This window comes from Rhea americana, unplaced genomic scaffold, assembly GCF_003343005.1.
Source record: "Rhea americana isolate MKP2758 unplaced genomic scaffold, rheAme1 scaffold_432, whole genome shotgun sequence".
Lineage (NCBI taxonomy): Eukaryota > Metazoa > Chordata > Aves > Rheiformes > Rheidae > Rhea > Rhea americana.
The window spans coordinates 172,057-189,628 of NW_028186571.1; the positions used below are offsets into that span (position 1 = coordinate 172,057).

The window sequence follows — 17,572 nt, forward strand, 5'->3', positions numbered from 1 at the left end:
GTATAAAATTTGTCCTTCCTAGTGAGCTTGGTTTTATACATGAGAAATATTCCATGCCACCGTATCTCCAAAAGGTATGCAGAGATGGAATTTTTTCCCTCTAGAAAGGAGGACTTAAAGAATTAACCACATAAACCTTTCCTTAGGAATTGTTCAGTATCTGACTTTCTTCAAGACTTTCTCTGTGCATGCCAACATAGGATTTCAAAGTTCTTGGACTTTTTTTTTTTTTTTTTTTTTTTTTTTTTTTTTTTTTTTTTTTTTTTTTTTTTTTTTTTTCCCTGAAGCAACAGTTGTTGCTTCTCTTAAACTGGAATGGAATATTCTTGCCCTGTCAGATGATTGAACCTATTGTGTTGTATAAAGAAATCCTATGCAAGCAAAAATTGCTTATTAAAGATGAGGCTAATAAGAGAATTACTGAAGTATGCAGAGTTACAGTTTTGAAGTACTACAAACTCCTCTGAAAAGCAGGACTTCTTGCAGAACAATATTTTGCAACTCAAGGCTGTCAGATTTGACAGATTTAAGAACTGTCTCATTTTATAGGTTAGAATTTATTATTTAACTACTGGATAGACTCATATTGTTTAGACACTGAACTGAAAGAAATTTCAATGCAGAATGATTTTTTTTTTTAATTTGCTTTAGTCAATAGCCTCCCACTCATTGAGGTTTAGAAAACTGTTTCTGAGGAAGAGGATAAATACTATAATTCCAGCAAGAGAGATCACTGCATAGGTGATACAGGTTCTTCGTTCTGGAGTTTTGAATATTCCAGAGCTTATTTTGATCTCAACTGATTTTTTTTTTCTTTTTTTCTTTTAAGAGTACTGAATGCCAAGAGATTTAGTTTTATTTGAAGGCTAAAGACAGACCAAGAATAGGAATTTTGTCAGTATTTTTCTTAATTACTTTCCTGACATGGACAAAGCCACACATCTGTGCCTTCATTTTCTGTTTTCCAAAATGGATGATGTACACCTCCTAGGACTACTTAATATTTAGGAAGTGGCTTGTGTAGCATTGATAGGAGCTCCCATAAGAATCTGATGCATTAAACTGTTGAGATTATTGGTAATGGGTAACAGACACTTCACTTGTGCTATATGATAATGAAAGGTGAATGTTAATCACCATTTCAATTTTCTCCCTTTTTTAGAAAATTTCTCAGTTCCCCCAGATGTCACAGCAACTACCTCCTCTTCCTCAGCACGCCCAGCAGTGATTGACCTTCCTCCTTCAGGGATTGTGAAAGGCATGCACAAGGGATCTAATCGGTCTAGTCTCATGGATACTGCTGATGGTATGGAACCTTTCAGAGTACCCAGAAATTAGAATGATGTCTAAGGAAGGACTTGATGTGGAGGATCGAGTCCTGTGACTTCAATCTARCCCTTTTGAGCACTTCACAAATTTGAAATGATTATGGCATTAGTATTAACACTTTTCCAAGCCACAAAAATTACCTACTATGAACTGAGTTGGAGAAGATCATGGAGAGAGAATAGGCCTTTCTTTTCTACTTACTATTTTTTTAAGGAATAATTAAAAATGCATAGATAGGCTAATTGGTTTTAAAAACCTTAGTCTTGAAATCCCCAAAAGAAAAGGTAAGTTGAAAGAAAATGTGTAATTCTTAACTATAGTTAAGCTCCCATGCAGCTGATAATACTGACTCTAAGCTGTCTGACATATACCTTTGTGCTGAAAAATAGCGTTGATACTCTGGTTCCTGCTGTGTCCTCCCTCTGCTGGCATTCTTGCACTACAGTTGATCAGTATTTCAAATAGGTGCAGATCTGTAGGCCGTATTTTACAGTAAGTGCACTTTGTCAAGGGCAGATGGAAATTAGGCTTTGGAATGGAGGGAATACTTAAAAAAAAAAAAAAAAAAAAAAGAGGACTTCATATTACTAGGTTTTTCTGACTGCTAAGTTAATACAGAACTGATGTAATACCTACTAATGTCAGCCTGCATTGGTGCAACCTTTAGTGATGGAAACCCTTAGTTGAATGAGTGGGCACACCAAGAGAAGTATCCTCCAGCAGAAGGAGGTAAGACATAAATGTCAATAGAGATGATGAGTACTTTTATTAGCCAAAATCTTTCCCTCCAGGTGTTCCTGTGAGTAGTAGAGTCTCCACGAAAATTCAGCAGTTGCTTAACACCTTGAAAAGACCTAAAAGGCCACCYCTGAAAGAATTTTTTGTGGATGATTTTGAAGAAATTGTGGAAGGTAATAGCACCAAGTAATATTTTCATTAGTCATTCGTTATAAGCACACAAACTTGCTAGTACTGTATTTAATTATGCTGTTGTTTCTAAAGGTGACTCATATTGATTCCGTATTTGCAGCTAGTGATAGCATTCATGAATAGTCTGTGGCCAGCGATCGCTGATAGTGTTTGAAGTAATTCACTGTACTGCAGAGCTTTATGTGGCCTTTTAAATACTAAACTTCTTACAATAACTAAAACTTATTAACAAAAATATATAAATGGATTTTTTTTTAATGTTCATTTTCTTAGGCTACTTTTAAGTCCCAAGGGAACTGTCTTTACTGGTAGTTTCATTACAGCATTACTCAGTAAGATTCTTTTCTCTAGTCTTCAATTCTGTGTTACCCTCCTTGATACTGTATTAAAATCWGTAGCACATTAGGAGAAGACTATATTCATGGTGATGGTTTGTTTTCTGCAGGGCCCTGTGGAGAACAAAATGTTACAGAGATTTGTTAAACATACAGGCTATTTGGAAAAGCATTTCTTTCTTTTCAGCATGTCTTTTCAGCTTAACTGTCTGGGAGTAAATAAATGAGCTAAGATGAACCGGGAATATTATCAAATTTTCTTCAGTTCCACAGCCTGACCCAAATCAGCCCAAGCCAGAGGGACGCCAGATGACACCTGTGAAAGGAGAGCCACTGGGAGTTGTTTGTAACTGGCCTCCTGCCTTAGAAGCAGCACTGCAGCGCTGGGGAACCACACAGGCTAAATGCCCCTGTCTGACAGCACTGGATGTTACGGGAAAACCAGTTTATACCCTCACGTACGGTGAGCTGAGCACTGACTTCTGTTGTTGAACTGTTCTGAAAGGGTAGTAGAAGATACAACATAGTTGCTGTACAGGACTTTTCCTAGTGTGACTGCAGATACATTCGTAGGTTGGGGGGTTTGTAGATGAAGCAGTGTAACTGAAACATTGGAGGTGACAGTAGATGGATAAAGCAGTCAGGTACTGAAATACTATTCTCTTGTAAACTGGGTTAATTTAGAGTTGTGCAAGTCTCTCCTCTTTGTGTTCTAGGCAAATTGTGGAGCAGAAGTCTCAAGCTGGCCTACACATTGCTTAATAAACTGGGGACCAAAAATGAACCTGTGTTAAAACCTGGAGATAGGGTAATGAATTTCAAACTTTCTGGTTCTCCCTCAGAAGTTATTTTTTTTAAAAAAAAAAAAAAAAAAAGGAAGAAAGAAAGAAAGAAATGGGGCAGGGGAGGGGGAGGCAGGGTGCTCTAACTTACCAGATACACTAAAATCTGCTTCTTTTAATAGTGAGACTCTTATCCCAGAGGCAGGCTACTTGGGAAAGATATCTTTGTGGTTTTTCAGTCTGCTGATTCCTCTGTAAGCAACTTCTTGATTCTGGACTTTGAGATAAATCTAAGGAAGCACATAGCAGCTCTGAGAGAAATACAGAGTTTTAGATCTCTGTGCATGGGGGCGAGTGGTGGTGTGCATCTGTGTGTGCATGTGTGTACATGTACACAGGGAATACTGACATAGTTGCACACGAGGAATGTATGCGTGTACTGGATTAATGTGAGGAGGAGTGCTTGAAAATGCCCTCTGAAAAATGCTACGGCGGAGTGTGAAATTATGTGAAGTTTTCTGACTTGTAGTCGCTGCAGATCTGAACTTTGCAATTTTGCCATGTATTTTACCTAACAAAACCTTTTTGCGAATTGTAGGTAGCCCTTGTTTATCCCAACAATGACCCRGTCATGTTCATGGTGGCGTTTTACGGCTGTCTTCTAGCAGAAGTCATACCAGTGCCTATAGAGGTACCTCTTACCAGAAAGGTAACGTTGATGGAACTTAGAGGAGTGATAGGCTGATGCGGGATGAAAACCAAGTCAGACCATCAACCTCTGATAGTGTTTCACAGCACCCAGCTGCTTCCTCAATGATCCGGTATCAGCACAATGTGCAAGACCTATGTGAACCTGCAATAGGTGTTCAAAAATGAGGAAAAAAATATTGACCAGAWAGCCATGCTGAGCAGCTGGAAATGACTGATTTACCTAAATGCTATAGTCATACCTCTGTTATTACACATAGTTTATAAGAGTGCAGATAACACTGAATCTGTGCTCTGATCCATGTGAAGGGGATCTCATTTCCAACAATGCTAAGCATCTGTCGGTCTTTTGACTTTAACTGAAGGTACTAAGCATTTCTGAAAACTACTAGGCACCACCTCTTGTAAATTCTCTGCTCAAAGAAGTATTTTCTTTACCCTTACCATAATTTTTAAATTTTGCCATATTATTGCCATTTCAAGAGCTGTCTAAAACCTGTAAAATTTCATAAGAGGAAACAAAGTAACAGTAGAATGGCAAACATATGGCAAGAGAGGTGGTAATGAAATGGTAARCTAGTCTGGTAATATTATGGGAGTCACAGAGCTCTTTATTATTATTATTATTTTATTTTATTATTATTTGTCCTCAACATGACAACAGCTAGAGCAACCAAATATAAAATTTAAACCTTCTCCCATTATTTGTCCGATCAGGTTTCTTAGTAAGCTACCTCATTTCAGTATTTTTATCCTTGTGCAATAGAAATTAGTTACTGAGGAAACATGGACCTTGTTATTTCAGTGTAATTGCACATTTTCCCTTTTTATTCCTCATGATTTCTCTCTGAAGCATTTGTGCTTCCATTAATGAAAATAAATGGTGTATACTCAATGTCTGAATGCTGGGCATGCATCTAAGTGGGCACTTGCTTTCTGTGAATTTCATGTGCAGTTCCTTTTAGTCTTGCCAGTGTAATGTTTGTTTGGTTTATGAAATATTTCCTTTGAAAATCGTCAGATTTCTCTGCAGTCTGCTCCCAGTTACATAATCTTTTCATTTTTGAACTTCAAAATGAATTGAAAAGAGCAGATATGGTATGCAGAAGACTAGCCATTTTGCTTTTTTTATAATGGTGTATCATTTTCTTACAGACTTTTATTGGTCCATGGTATGTCTCCRTTTTCATCCAGCATGCCTTTGTGTTGGCTATGATACCTTCCAAAATGCATTACTTTGTAAGCTTAGAAATTGTTACTCATTCCTGCCAGACGGTGGTTGTCATTTGAGTTTCAAACCAATTCCAGGCATTGGGGATGGAAGGAAAAGGGCAAACCAACAGAAAGAGTGTTTGTGGGGGGTTTGAGATGTATTTTTTTTTCCATCTACTGTGATCCATAATGTTACCATCCAGTTACCAGATCATTACCAAACCTTAGAATTTGGTAAGGGGAAAGTTGGCTGTCGTTTTGAAACAGAAATGATTTTTTTTTCTCTTCCCCTTCCCTCAGGATGCTGGCAGTCAGCAGATTGGTTTTCTGCTGGGCAGCTGTGGTATTGCTTTGGCCCTCACCACTGAAGTTTGTCTGAAAGGGCTTCCGAAAACCCAAAACGGAGAAATTGTGCAGTTCAAAGGTTAGATCAGTTACATGCTCATTTGTGATTGTACTTTTGCTATAGCTGAACTGTCTGAAAGTAGTTGTCAGAAGTCTGAGTGTATTTTTGGGGCCTTTTCTGGCAAAATGAACAAGTTTCCTGGTAGCATCATTTACAATTGTGGGGTTTATGCATATGTTATAGATTGATCCATACCTCTGACAGAACTACTTTGTTGCTTTGGAAGTCATGATGAATCCATCTTACAAATCATGGTTGTGCTCAGATCCCTGCAGTGGCATTTGGCAGGTTCAGAAGCAGTTTTATTGATGATGAAACAAGCTATATTTAGAAATACTGCAGGGGTCTTTCCTGAGTAGAGGAAGTGCCATGCTGCCCACTGAACTCCCTGATGAGAAATGAGATGAGCCTTCTGGCTAGTAGCTTGACTTGGATGGGTATGTGTGCTTGCATAGCTGGACTTGGACGAATGATTGCTCTTTCTTTTTTGTACTTTTGCAGAATATCAATTCCTCATTAAATAAAATCCACTTTAATTTTGGCTCTAGGTTGGCCCAGACTCAAATGGGTTGTGACAGATTCAAAATATCTCTCCAAATCTCCAAAGGACTGGCAGCCCAACATCTCAGCTGCAGGAACTGAGCCAGCATATATTGAGGTAAGTAGTGAATGGGGAATCGGAAGTAGCTTCCGTGAGTTGAATTTAATGYTCTAATCATCAGAGAGAGAATATTTTCACCTCAACACCTTAAACTTTACAGGTTTTAGCCACTGCAACAACAGCTTTTCATTATGTACAACCTACTGTGAAGTGGTTTGTGTATCTTTGTGGCTTTGTAGCAGTAATAATACATTCAGTGCGTACCTTTATCTCAGATCTCTTTGGAATTATCTGAATATTTGTTACTTGAAAAACTGTCTTTTCTATAGTGAACCATCGCTGATACCTTGCTACAGACAACTACTTTTTTGAATGTATCTCAGCAGTTTAAGTAGAAGAAAACTTGATTTCAGTGTGCATCTCTTGCTTTAATTTCCTTCATGTGCAGGACCCAGAGTCACACTTYGACATTTTTTCCTCTTTTGTAGTACAAGACTAGCAAAGAGGGCAGTGTGATGGGTGTTACGGTGTCTCGAATTGCCATGCTCTCTCACTGTCAAGCCTTGTCGCAGGCCTGCAACTATTCTGAAGGTAGGTGACATCACGGAAGCAACAAAGGAATGAAGGTTCAGTAACATCGTTTTTGCTGTTTGCCTCTTACTTTTAACAGCTGTCTCTGGGTAACCAGTACACAATGATATCTACTTTAAACAGACCAACAACACAACAAGTGAAAGTAAAGGTTAGAACTTCCCCAAATTAAAGACTACTCATAATGTTTTTCACCCCAAATTATATCACCTTCATTGCCATAGTGAAGGTGAACTAAAGGTGAGATCTGCATCATGTCTAGAAAGTTAACAAGTCTGTGTTCTGATGAATCTAAGGAGAGCACTTCTCAAGGGGCTGTGTCTTGCTCTAGCAGTACTTGAGGGATCATCCCCAAAAATATTTTTCCAAACTTTTCTTCTTGGTGTGGCATGTGTAAATATCAAAACACCTCTTGGATAATCAGTCTTGGATAATTAGTCACATAAGGCTTTTTGACTAAACCAGTAATGAAGACTGGAAACTGTTGGTGGGAGTACACAGAGCTCTGCTGTAGGATATGGTTTTAGTTTGAGTCTCTCTTCTAAATCAAGCTAATTTTTGAGTCTAGTGGCTGAAAGTTCCTTTCTAAAGAGCAGTATGTCATAATAGTTTAAAAGGCAGAATGTGTCTTGTGGAAGCCCTTGCTTTAATTTGCATTGCTTCTGGGAGTTGATTCTTCTTTGCTCTTCCCCTGCTATTGTCTATGCATAATGAGGTTAAGGCACTTTTTATTAGTGATGCACATTATAAGCTAGAATGTAATTTTATTGCAAATTTGTTCTCTTAAACTGATATTCAGTTGTGTTATTTTGCATAATAGGGAGCTCTAACTAGTAAAACCTGTAATCAGACAAACAAGGCTCTGTACTTTCTACATCTGCCTCCTGGAGCAGATTTGCCAATTTCTTACCTATATGATCTGTCACAAATAATTGCATAATGTTTTACGTGGTATATGAAGCATTTAAAAGCTCCCTAACATTTGAGTTTGTTGAACATAGTGGGAATAGGAGAACTTCAGTAAATACAGGGAAAATTAAGGCTGCGATTTTCTTGCATCTCCCTGGAAAAAAAAGAGCATTTTAAGKTGCTGGATCAGAGTCCATTTCGGAGAACAAGAAAAACAGCAGATTTTAGCATAAATAATGGTCAAAGCTCTCCAGGCACATTTTACTCCAATGCAACAACTTTTTTCTAGGTGAAACAATAGTGAATGTTTTGGATTTTAAGAAGGATGCAGGGCTGTGGCATGGTATTCTAACGGTGAGTTGAGCCTGTGAAGGCTTTCTGAAGCATTTCATAACTCTTCCTAATTGCAAAGTTTGAGGAGATCGTTTTGGACCATTACCTATTAAGTCAATCATAGCGCTCTCTTCAGAGAATTGCAGATCTGGCAGAAGTAATAATATTTCCTGCTCAATTGCTAAGCTTTCCTGTAAATTCAAATGATGTTTTGAAATGTTAACTGTTTTACAGGAAGCATAGAAGCATCCCAAGTAAATGTGTGTGAATTCATGCGGGCGGGAGGAAGGACTTGATGAGGAGTGGGGGTGACTCATGTTGTTGCTTCATAATAGATTTTGTGCTCACTTTCTTAAAAATCTTATTTCTACTTTTCAGAATGTAATGAACAAACTGCATACTATCAGTGTGCCCTATTCTGTGATGAAAACCTGCCCACTCTCATGGGTGCAGAGAGTTCATGCCCACAAAGGTAATTGCATGTCTTCTGCAACTTAAGCTCTAAGTTTTTAGGATAAATTCCGGCATTCAAATATTGACTACATTAGAGCAAAGTCCTAATGCTCTGTGGATGATGGCAAACCACACAGAACTTGATGGCAACTTCAAAACCTGTGTATTTGGAGTCGATACCTTTTATGAGACCAAGAAAATAACACAAAAAAATCCATTTGATCCCAAGTCTTTAGTTGGAGTATTCAGATGGTGATAGTGATTTGTACATTTTGAAGGGAGGGCTGCAGTAGTGATATGCCTTGGCTCAGGGGCTGGGAAATGGCCCGCCTCCCACAACAGATGCTGTTGTATGTTGGGGCTTGCTATTACTGCAAGCTCAATGAATTAAGGTTTGCTTGCCTTAGTGAGAGTTTTCTGCTTTTGGAGGGTTGGATAGTGCCTTCATACAAAATGGACTCATGGAAAGTTTTTCTTTTTGCTGATAACTGTTTCTGTTGCTTTCATTTGCAGCAAAAGTTGCTTTAGTGAAGTGTCGAGACTTGCACTGGGCCATGATGGCCCATCGAGACCAAAGAGATGTCAGTTTGAGTTCTCTCCGGATGCTGATTGTAACTGATGGTGCAAATCCCTGTGAGTGTGCACATCTTTTTGTTTTAAGAGGAGAGGTTTTTTGGCTGGTTGTTGCCATAGACTCAAGTTTTGCTCCTTTTGTAGCTACTTCCAAGAAGACCTAACTTAGGACAGCTGTCTAGTAACACACAAGTTGTGGATTGTTGATGCTTCAGCACAAGTGCAAGGGTTCCCTGTGTTTTATTCCTTTGAGCACAAGTTGTGAAAGGTGCTGCAAAAGGTAGAAAGAGGAGAGTTTACTGGGGAGCTTTTGTGTGTAAAACAGAATTCTGGTAGACTGGAGTGAGACTGATTTTTTTTTTTTTTTTTAATTGCTCACCAAGGGATAAAGTGAAGGCTTTTAAGAACAGTGTTGAAGAGGAAGCAAAGAAAGTTAAAAAGATATGTAATGAATGCTGTTAATGAAGAGACTTAAAGAATGTCTGTCTAGATGGCACCAACAGAAGGGAGATTTGGAACACTATTAGCTCTATTTGTGATATGTACATTGCATGGAAACAGACTCTATATGTGTGTGCTGATCTGTTGGAGGTTGAAGCAGTCTTTTTATTCATGTTATCATCATTCCGTGAGCACCTCCTACATGTAATGACTCTGGAGCAAGCTGGGGAAGAAAATTAGACTTATTCGAGAGAATTTGCTTTTTTCCCCAAATGCATTTATTTCTAGGTTATTTTACAGACAGTTTTAAAATCGAAACATGTGAAGTGATAGTTACATGTTTTCTTACTTTCCAGGGTCTGTTTCCTCATGTGATGCCTTCCTGAGTTTGTTTCAGAGCCATGGGCTTAAACCAGAGGCAATTTGTCCTTGTGCCACATCTCCAGAAGCAATGACTATTGCAATACGGAGGTAATGCGCGTATACTGTTACAGTCTTTGCTAGATTAGGGTTTATTCACACACCTACTGGTCATAGTTGTCTTAAGCATGTAATAAGCTCCACTGACATTTGTTTGGGCTCAGGTATTCAAGTGGTTATGTTATTAAATATTTCTCCTAAGATAGGAATGCTTTTGTTCCTGTAAGATATATGGTGGCACATCAGTGCTTGTAAGAAAGGTGTACTGCTTTATCCTGCTCTTTGCTCATACACAGCTAGTGTGATATTTTTGAATCTGAGCTAAAATCTATCATCACTTATAGCCTTTTGTTCCATTGCTGCCCTCTGTAATAAACAGTACTGTAATCCTCTAGTCTAGGAGCAGGTGCTTATCACAAATTAAGCTTAAAACCTGGAAGAAGAGTTGTGATTCACATGATGAATTGTACATGCCTAAAAATAAGGTCTTAGTCATTGATCAGTATGGCTTTTCTGGGAAGTAATCTTTACTATCACCTCATGATTTTAAATTTRTTATGAAAAGAGGAGACATTGCAGTATGCATTTCTCATACTGTGATGTCTTCATCAGAGTCTAAGAATACCCAGTATGTCTGCTTCAGTGTATTGATTTTATGTCCTTCAAAGGCCTGGCGTCCCTGGGGCGCCTTTGCCTGGAAGAGCCATCCTGTCCATGAACGGGCTGAGTTTTGGTGTGATTCGTGTCAACACCGAAGATAAAAACTCCGCTCTCACTGTCCAGGATGTTGGCCATGTGATGCCGGGAGGTAAGAATGCGCAGGAGTGCCCTGTAACATCTTTTTGTAAATGKTCTGGAATGTTTTAGAGCAGGTAATGAAGGCTGTTGAGCTGAGACCTTCAAAGTAGTTCTACAGACCATTTAAATAAAAAGCCCAGAAAGCCATGTGCTCATGCAGTAATGTGAAATCCTTGCAGGAAATGTGGTGTCCCAGCAGCAGCTCTGTTCTTAAGCTTGAAGTGGTTAGGACATATTCCCACCCTCCTGCATGTTGTTCTGTGGCAATGCGGTGTCTGTGAGAATTGTCAGAGGTGTATGCTCAATCTATTCGGACAGTGCATTGATTGCAAGACCCATAAGGTAAGGAAAAAGAGCTAGACTTGGTATTCTCCCATATTTGGCCCCATTATGGGGGGAGGTTAAGCAGATCCCATGACGTCCTATTTGTCATAGTTAAGTGTTAGCTCTTCCACAGGCCAAATCTTGGGAATACTCTTAACAGTATGTAATTTGTCCTAGGAATGATGTGTATAGTGAAACCTGATGGACCGCCTCAGCTCTGTAAAACAGATGAGATTGGTGAAATCTGTGTTAGCTCCAGAGCAGGAGGAATGATGTATTATGGGCTGGCGGGGGTGACAAAAAACACGTTTGAGGTATGTATGAGAGTTCATCTTTCTCTGTTTTCTATGTAGAGCTGATGATCCTGTATAATCTGTTGATTTCTTTTAAACTTAAAATGTTTGTGTTGATTTTTAAAGAGAGATCCTGAAAGATTTGTTAGATATTTTCAACTTTCCCCTTTCATAAAGATCTCTCATACTGCTAAAATGTTGAGTGGTGTGTGTGTGGAATCCTTCATTTACTCATTTTCCTCATCACTTGCATGTAGTACAATTTTCAGTGCAGATTTAGGTGGGGAGTATCCTTCTATCCTTTGGTAAATCCACTCCATCTCCAGCAGTCCTCCCTTCTGTTGCAGATTATCCCTGTGAACTCAGCTGGCTCTCCAGTTGGTGATGTGCCATTCGTCCGTTCGGGCTTGCTGGGGTTTGTTGGACCTGTACGTAACATGGTTTTTGAGCATTTGGGTACAGAAGCACATGTACTGACAGTTGAGAGATATTGGGTTTGCCTGAGCCAGTAGGAACCCTTACTTTTCCAGTATGTTACTTTTACAGTTCTTTACCATGSTACTTGTTGCATTTTTAAATTGCTAGTTATTTTAAAACCAAATGTAAAAAGCTTTTGTATGGCAGTTCTGCTACATCTGCCAAAGTATCTTGGCTCTGTGAGTTGCTAGAATGATTCACCTGAGTTAGTCATATATGATGTARTTCAGAGAGAAAGAAAGTGTTTTATAAAAATTCCATTGATCTAGTAACTGAAATTATAGACAAGTAATAGTTAAAAATATGCCATCAGAGACATTTGAATACCTGCTTTGTATAACTTTATCACATCTTTCTATGTTTCAGGGCAGCTTGGTGTTTGTGGTTGGAAAAATGGATGGATTGCTTACAGTTAGTGGACGTAGACACAATGCTGATGACATCGTAGCAACTGGATTGGCAGTAGAGTCAATAAAAACAGTTTACAGAGGAAGGTTAGCAAAATAAACCTGACCCCCTCCATAAATTTCTGCATGTGGTATAATGAAATGTGATCTATAGTGTGATCTCTGTTGTCTCATCAGTAATTGACTTGTTTGGGTGCTTGAGTCTAAAASAAGTATGTGTTTGGTTTAGGCAGTAGTTGGCCTGATCCTTCCTAACGCAGGTCAGTTTTCCTCAGTATCCTGTCTGACTTTTCATCAAGTGTGTGTACCTTAGGGGAAGGAATCAGGTTACAAGATAAGCCAGCCACATGGAAAATTTATTTCTGTCTCTGTAAAACTTCCAAGTCTCTCTAGTTGCTAGCCACTGGCTGGTGTTCTGCAGCAAGGAAGAGTTCTGTTAATTTCCAAAGATACTTAATTTTATTTGGCAATTGTGGACATAATTTTATAAAWCCCCAGAATAGCATAGGAGCTCATGTCTCTAAGAGTAGGTTTTAGGCCCCCTACATCATGTAGATGCTTTTAACGTTTTTATTATATTAGTAAGTTGCCACAGGTTGGAACATAGTGTGAGAGCAAGATGAGAGGGCAGGGGCTATGCTATGTAGAAAATTCATCTCTTGGTGGAATTAACTGCTTATGTAGTCCACAGAGCCTTTCTCTTTTGACTCTGTTTTAGTTGCCTGATGGTTTTCCTCTTTGCTCCATGCATTTTTAGGAGCTTTGCCTTTGGTCTCTTTCATTTGTTCCTTATTTCCGAGTAGTAAAATTGGAATTCCTGACAATATGGCTCTTTTCCTTAGGATTGCTGTGTTCTCGGTGTCTGTGTTCTATGACGAGAGAATTGTGGTCGTTGCAGAGCAGAGGCCAGATGCATCTGAAGAGGACAGTTTTCAGTGGATGAGTCGAGTGCTGCAGGTAAGCCAAGCTACACAAGTGGGCAAGGTGAGTTAGTGCATATTTTTCAGTGTGTGGGCAGATCAGAGGCCATTAGCATGCCCCAGATGGAAAGAGCATAGGCTCAGGATCCCGCTTGGCAGCAAGAAATTTTTACAAGGTCACAAGCTGGTACATCTACTGTGCACAAGCTGTTCTTTTATGTCTGAAGATCCCGAGAAAATGACTGCAGCACAGAATAGTGTAGGTTCTGATGAAGTGGTCAGCATTATACTAGCAAGGTGACTGCGTAGGTAGAAACATAATTGCCTCTCAACACTACAAAGCAGACCCAGTGCTCATGCTTAGGAATTCTGCTTTTAGTCTTGAATTGTGCCAGTGCTCAAAGTCATGCTTTAAAACTGCCCTTATCTTTGGAGATGCGATTGCAGCAGTGAGACAGTGAACAGAGAACAGTTCAAACAGCTGAAGAAGTATGGTCCTGAGAAACCAGAATGAGTGGTGAATGCTTACTTTGAGAACTGCATGCATGTATGAGACTCGTGGAATAATATTTCGGGTTGTGAAGTAGGCACACTGGGGAGAGAAGTGAGGGAAGTACTTGGTGATCTGAATAAAGTATTAGATGCCTGGATGCCAAGCAGGACAAAAAAGGAACAGAGGGTGTTGGTTCAGAAGAGACAGATGGATAAAATCCTAAAATCAAAATTGGATGATTCATCAAGCAGCTGTTTATATTTTGAGATTTTAGTCAAGAACAATTTTAAAATGGATTTCTTCTGTATGGAAGGAATTATAAAGGAAGGGATGCTAACAAACACTTAACTGTTACAGTAGGACTCGCTGATGCTGTATAGGTGAAATAATGATAATGATCAGCACCTTACCGATATGTAGTGATTTGTCTTGGAATAGGTCAGCACAGTCAGTAACACTTGACTGTCTCCAGCAGTGTACTGAGCAGTCAAGTGACCATCTTTCCTTTCTCTAGGCAATTGACAGCATTCACCAAGTGGGCGTATATTGCCTTGCTCTTGTGCCAGCCAATACATTGCCAAAAACTCCATTAGGAGGGATCCATATCTCTCAAACTAAACAGCACTTTCTGGAGGGCTCTCTGCATCCATGCAACATCCTCATGTGCCCACACACGTGTGTGACGAACTTGCCAAAACCCAGGCAGAAGCAACCAGGTAACCTGAGCTGCCTTTTTTTTTTTTTTTTTTTTTTTTTTTTTTTTTTTTTTTTTTTTTTTTTTTTTTTTTTTTTTTTTTTTTTTTTTTTTTTTTTTTAAGATTTAGTTTACTAAAGTTCACTACCTCAAACCTACAAAGCTGTGCAATGCCTCTGACAGAAAGACAAATTCTGCTGAGTGTTCTGCTAGCTGGGGACCACAGTGAGTCTCATGGCCTGTGGCTTGCTTCAGGCCTCTCTCTGCACATCAGGAATTTTGATTCCTACCTCTGAATTTTTGGAATTYTCTCCACTGCTAAACAGGAAACTTCTGAATGAAAATGAGGAGCCTAGCAATACCTTATGTACTTGTATCAGTGAGGTCATTACCTCTGTTCTTGTCATCCATGCCCAGGAGCAGTGTGATCCTACAGAGAATCTTTGTACTTTTGCTCTCCTAGGCCAACCCCTTGCTGCTTGCATTAAAAGTTCCAACTCTGGCAGTGCAGTGCAGACTCAGAGCTTCCTCTACAAAGAACCCATCTGTTCTTTGTTAACACTGGTTTTCAGGTAGAAGAAGCTGAATCTGCCTTATAATGAAATGACTGGTCATACGAGTCGCTATGGGACCTGAAGTCCTTGCAGCTCTCACTTGTTTTAAACATTATCCCGCAGCAGTATCTAGCAGATAACTTTGGAAGAATCTGTTCCTTTGTTCTGATTCCATGGGGCTGTTCTTTATCAACAGGTGTTGGCCCTGCCTCTGTGATGGTAGGGAACCTGGTCGCTGGGAAGCGTATTGCTCAAGCTGCTGGAAGAGATCTTGGTCAAATAGAAGACAATGATTTAGTTAAAAAGGTAAATTGGTATTTGCTGCAGCTAGAGAATGGGAAAAGAATTTATCCTACAGCTGAATGTGAGGCAGCAATGTGAAAGAGACTTAAGTATCATCTCTGAAGTATTTAATTACTGCCTCTCTATTTCAGCACCAGTTCCTGACAGAAGTGTTACAGTGGAGAGCTCAAGCAACTCCTGACCACCCACTCTTCCTGTTATTAAATGCCAAGGTACAGTCAGTGTTGAGTTTTTGTGAAGGTCCACAGTATATCATTCAGCACAAATTTGAGACTATTTAAAATCTTTTGCCTGCTCCAGTGGCCTCTATTCAGTCTCTGTATCAGGTTTTGCCCAAGCCTTTGGAATTTAAAACTTTGAACCTGTGTGTCACTTTAATCTGAATGACTAGAATGGTTCCAAGCCTCACTTTAAAACTGTGCGGGTTTGTAGGTCCCATTAGTTCTTGTGGTTATGTATCCATGTTGAGTATATTGTGACAAGGTTCTGGTGCAAGGAGAACTGAACTGACTCCCTAGTAGCTAGAATTTTCTAGAGCAAATCTAACTGTTCCTGTCTGTGATGTGTGTAGATGGCTAACTGAATGCTAGAAGCCTGTAGTTATAGACAGCTAGTAGGTATAGACTGACACTAGTTAGTACATTTTTTGTTGTTGTTGTTGGGTTTTTTAGCAGCAGCCATTTTACTGTCACATGTGTTATGCCAGGCTTTATTTAGAACATTTTTGTTTCCTTTGAAGGGAACCACTGTGTGTACAGCCACCTGCCTTCAGCTGCACAAAAAAGCTGAGCGAATTGCATCAATTCTGTATGACAAAGGACATCTCAATGCAGGAGACAATGTGGTGCTTCTCTATCCTCCTGGTAAGCAAGTTTCACTGAAATGGTGTTACCTTAGGGACTGTGTAACTGTCCAAGGAAGGCAGTCCTCATGTCTTGCAGTCGCCATATCAGGACTTGCACTTTGACTGTAGAGTTTTTGGAAGAGCTGATTTGTARCTTCCCACTCCTGGATAGACGCTCTGGGCTCTGGAGAACTTACTGTGTCCTTATGTTTAGAATAAATCCTTTAAACTTTTGTGGTTATTAAAGATCCTCTTGTATGGTATATTCACTGCAAGGTTATTAGAAACTTGTGACCCCACTGGTTCTATTGGAGAAATGTATTAGTCACTCCACCAGAGAACTTGGCTCCTGGTCTCTATTCAAGTTTTATTTGGCTGGAGTCACACCACCAGTTGGCAGTTCTTCATCCAGGGAAAGTGTGTAGTTTGCCGTAGGAAATGGCAAAGTGGCGTGTGGTAGAAACTGGTACCATCATCTTTAGCTGTGCAGACAACATACTTCCTTTGAGACTGTTAGTTACTTGTTCTGAGGCAGTAGGTTGGGAACAGTGGGAGCTGCAGTCTGCCTGCTGTGTGCTACAGGCCACAGCTTTTATCACTTGGGGTGTGTAAACACTCACTGCTAGTGAGGGCTGTTCTCTGGTGTGTTTCTCCTTCCACTGCCAGACAGCTGTGTTTTGTSCTGACACTTGGGATATTCTTTCTATACAAGATGGTTCTCTGTGTGGTCAGTCTGCTTTTCCCGTCCCCTATGTCAGGCTTTCTTAGTTGCCTTGTTGTGCTGCCTTCAGTGTTTGGGCTGCTTATGTTGCACATCTGTGCTGTGGGAGTGCCTAGGCTGTATACTTTCTAATGAAAGTTGTAACTGATGCTTGGAGTGAAAGTACTTGGGGAAAAGCTGGTGTCACCAGCGTGTCCATCCACCAGTGTCCTACACTACAGCCTATCGTGTCCTTGCAGGCATTGAGCTAATCACCGCATTCTATGGCTGTTTGTATGCTGGCTGCATCCCTGTGACCGTGAGACCACCTCATGCTCAGAGCCTCACTGCTACTCTGCCCACTGTGCGAATGATCGTGGAAGTGAGTAATGGGGCCATAGCGGAGAGCGTGGCTGGAGCACTATCACTTYAGCCCCTCAGACTTGAGCGATTAACACGGTTGTCCAGATTCCATGCCGTTTACATGGCGGTGGTGACTGAAGCATATCTTTTAACATAAATACAGTGTTTTCGTTCACAGAAATGCTAGGGAGAACTGCCTTATGTGGAAAGGTGAATTATGAAACAGATGGTTTCTGCACTAAATTAACATTGTGATATTACCACCTAAAACCTCACATTTGCACTCCTTTAAGTAATTATTGGGCAGGTGCGGATCCTGCCTTTAGTTATTCTCCAAGTCCAGTAATCACTTAAAGCTGTCTCCCCATTTTGACCATGG

The 17,572-nt window shown here is 39.9% G+C and overlaps 1 protein-coding gene across 1 annotated transcript in view; it reads left to right on the plus strand.

Annotated features, from left to right (window-relative positions):
* The window catches only part of DIP2B (DIP2 acetate--CoA ligase B (putative)), a 57,066-nt gene that overhangs the window by 28,520 nt on the left and 10,974 nt on the right, over positions 1-17,572 (plus strand). Inside the window, exons 7-28 of the mRNA XM_085315616.1 lie at positions 1,163-1,306; positions 2,121-2,240; positions 2,860-3,057; positions 3,311-3,402; positions 3,975-4,085; positions 5,597-5,720; positions 6,251-6,360; positions 6,792-6,894; positions 8,093-8,157; positions 8,515-8,608; positions 9,103-9,222; positions 9,960-10,074; positions 10,692-10,831; positions 11,323-11,459; positions 11,786-11,866; positions 12,282-12,409; positions 13,165-13,279; positions 14,250-14,451; positions 15,180-15,289; positions 15,418-15,498; positions 16,026-16,149; positions 17,091-17,212. Coding sequence (XP_085171742.1) covers positions 1,163-1,306; positions 2,121-2,240; positions 2,860-3,057; positions 3,311-3,402; positions 3,975-4,085; positions 5,597-5,720; positions 6,251-6,360; positions 6,792-6,894; positions 8,093-8,157; positions 8,515-8,608; positions 9,103-9,222; positions 9,960-10,074; positions 10,692-10,831; positions 11,323-11,459; positions 11,786-11,866; positions 12,282-12,409; positions 13,165-13,279; positions 14,250-14,451; positions 15,180-15,289; positions 15,418-15,498; positions 16,026-16,149; positions 17,091-17,212 — 2,636 coding nt within the window. The remainder of the gene's footprint in view (positions 1-1,162; positions 1,307-2,120; positions 2,241-2,859; positions 3,058-3,310; positions 3,403-3,974; positions 4,086-5,596; positions 5,721-6,250; positions 6,361-6,791; positions 6,895-8,092; positions 8,158-8,514; positions 8,609-9,102; positions 9,223-9,959; positions 10,075-10,691; positions 10,832-11,322; positions 11,460-11,785; positions 11,867-12,281; positions 12,410-13,164; positions 13,280-14,249; positions 14,452-15,179; positions 15,290-15,417; positions 15,499-16,025; positions 16,150-17,090; positions 17,213-17,572) is intronic.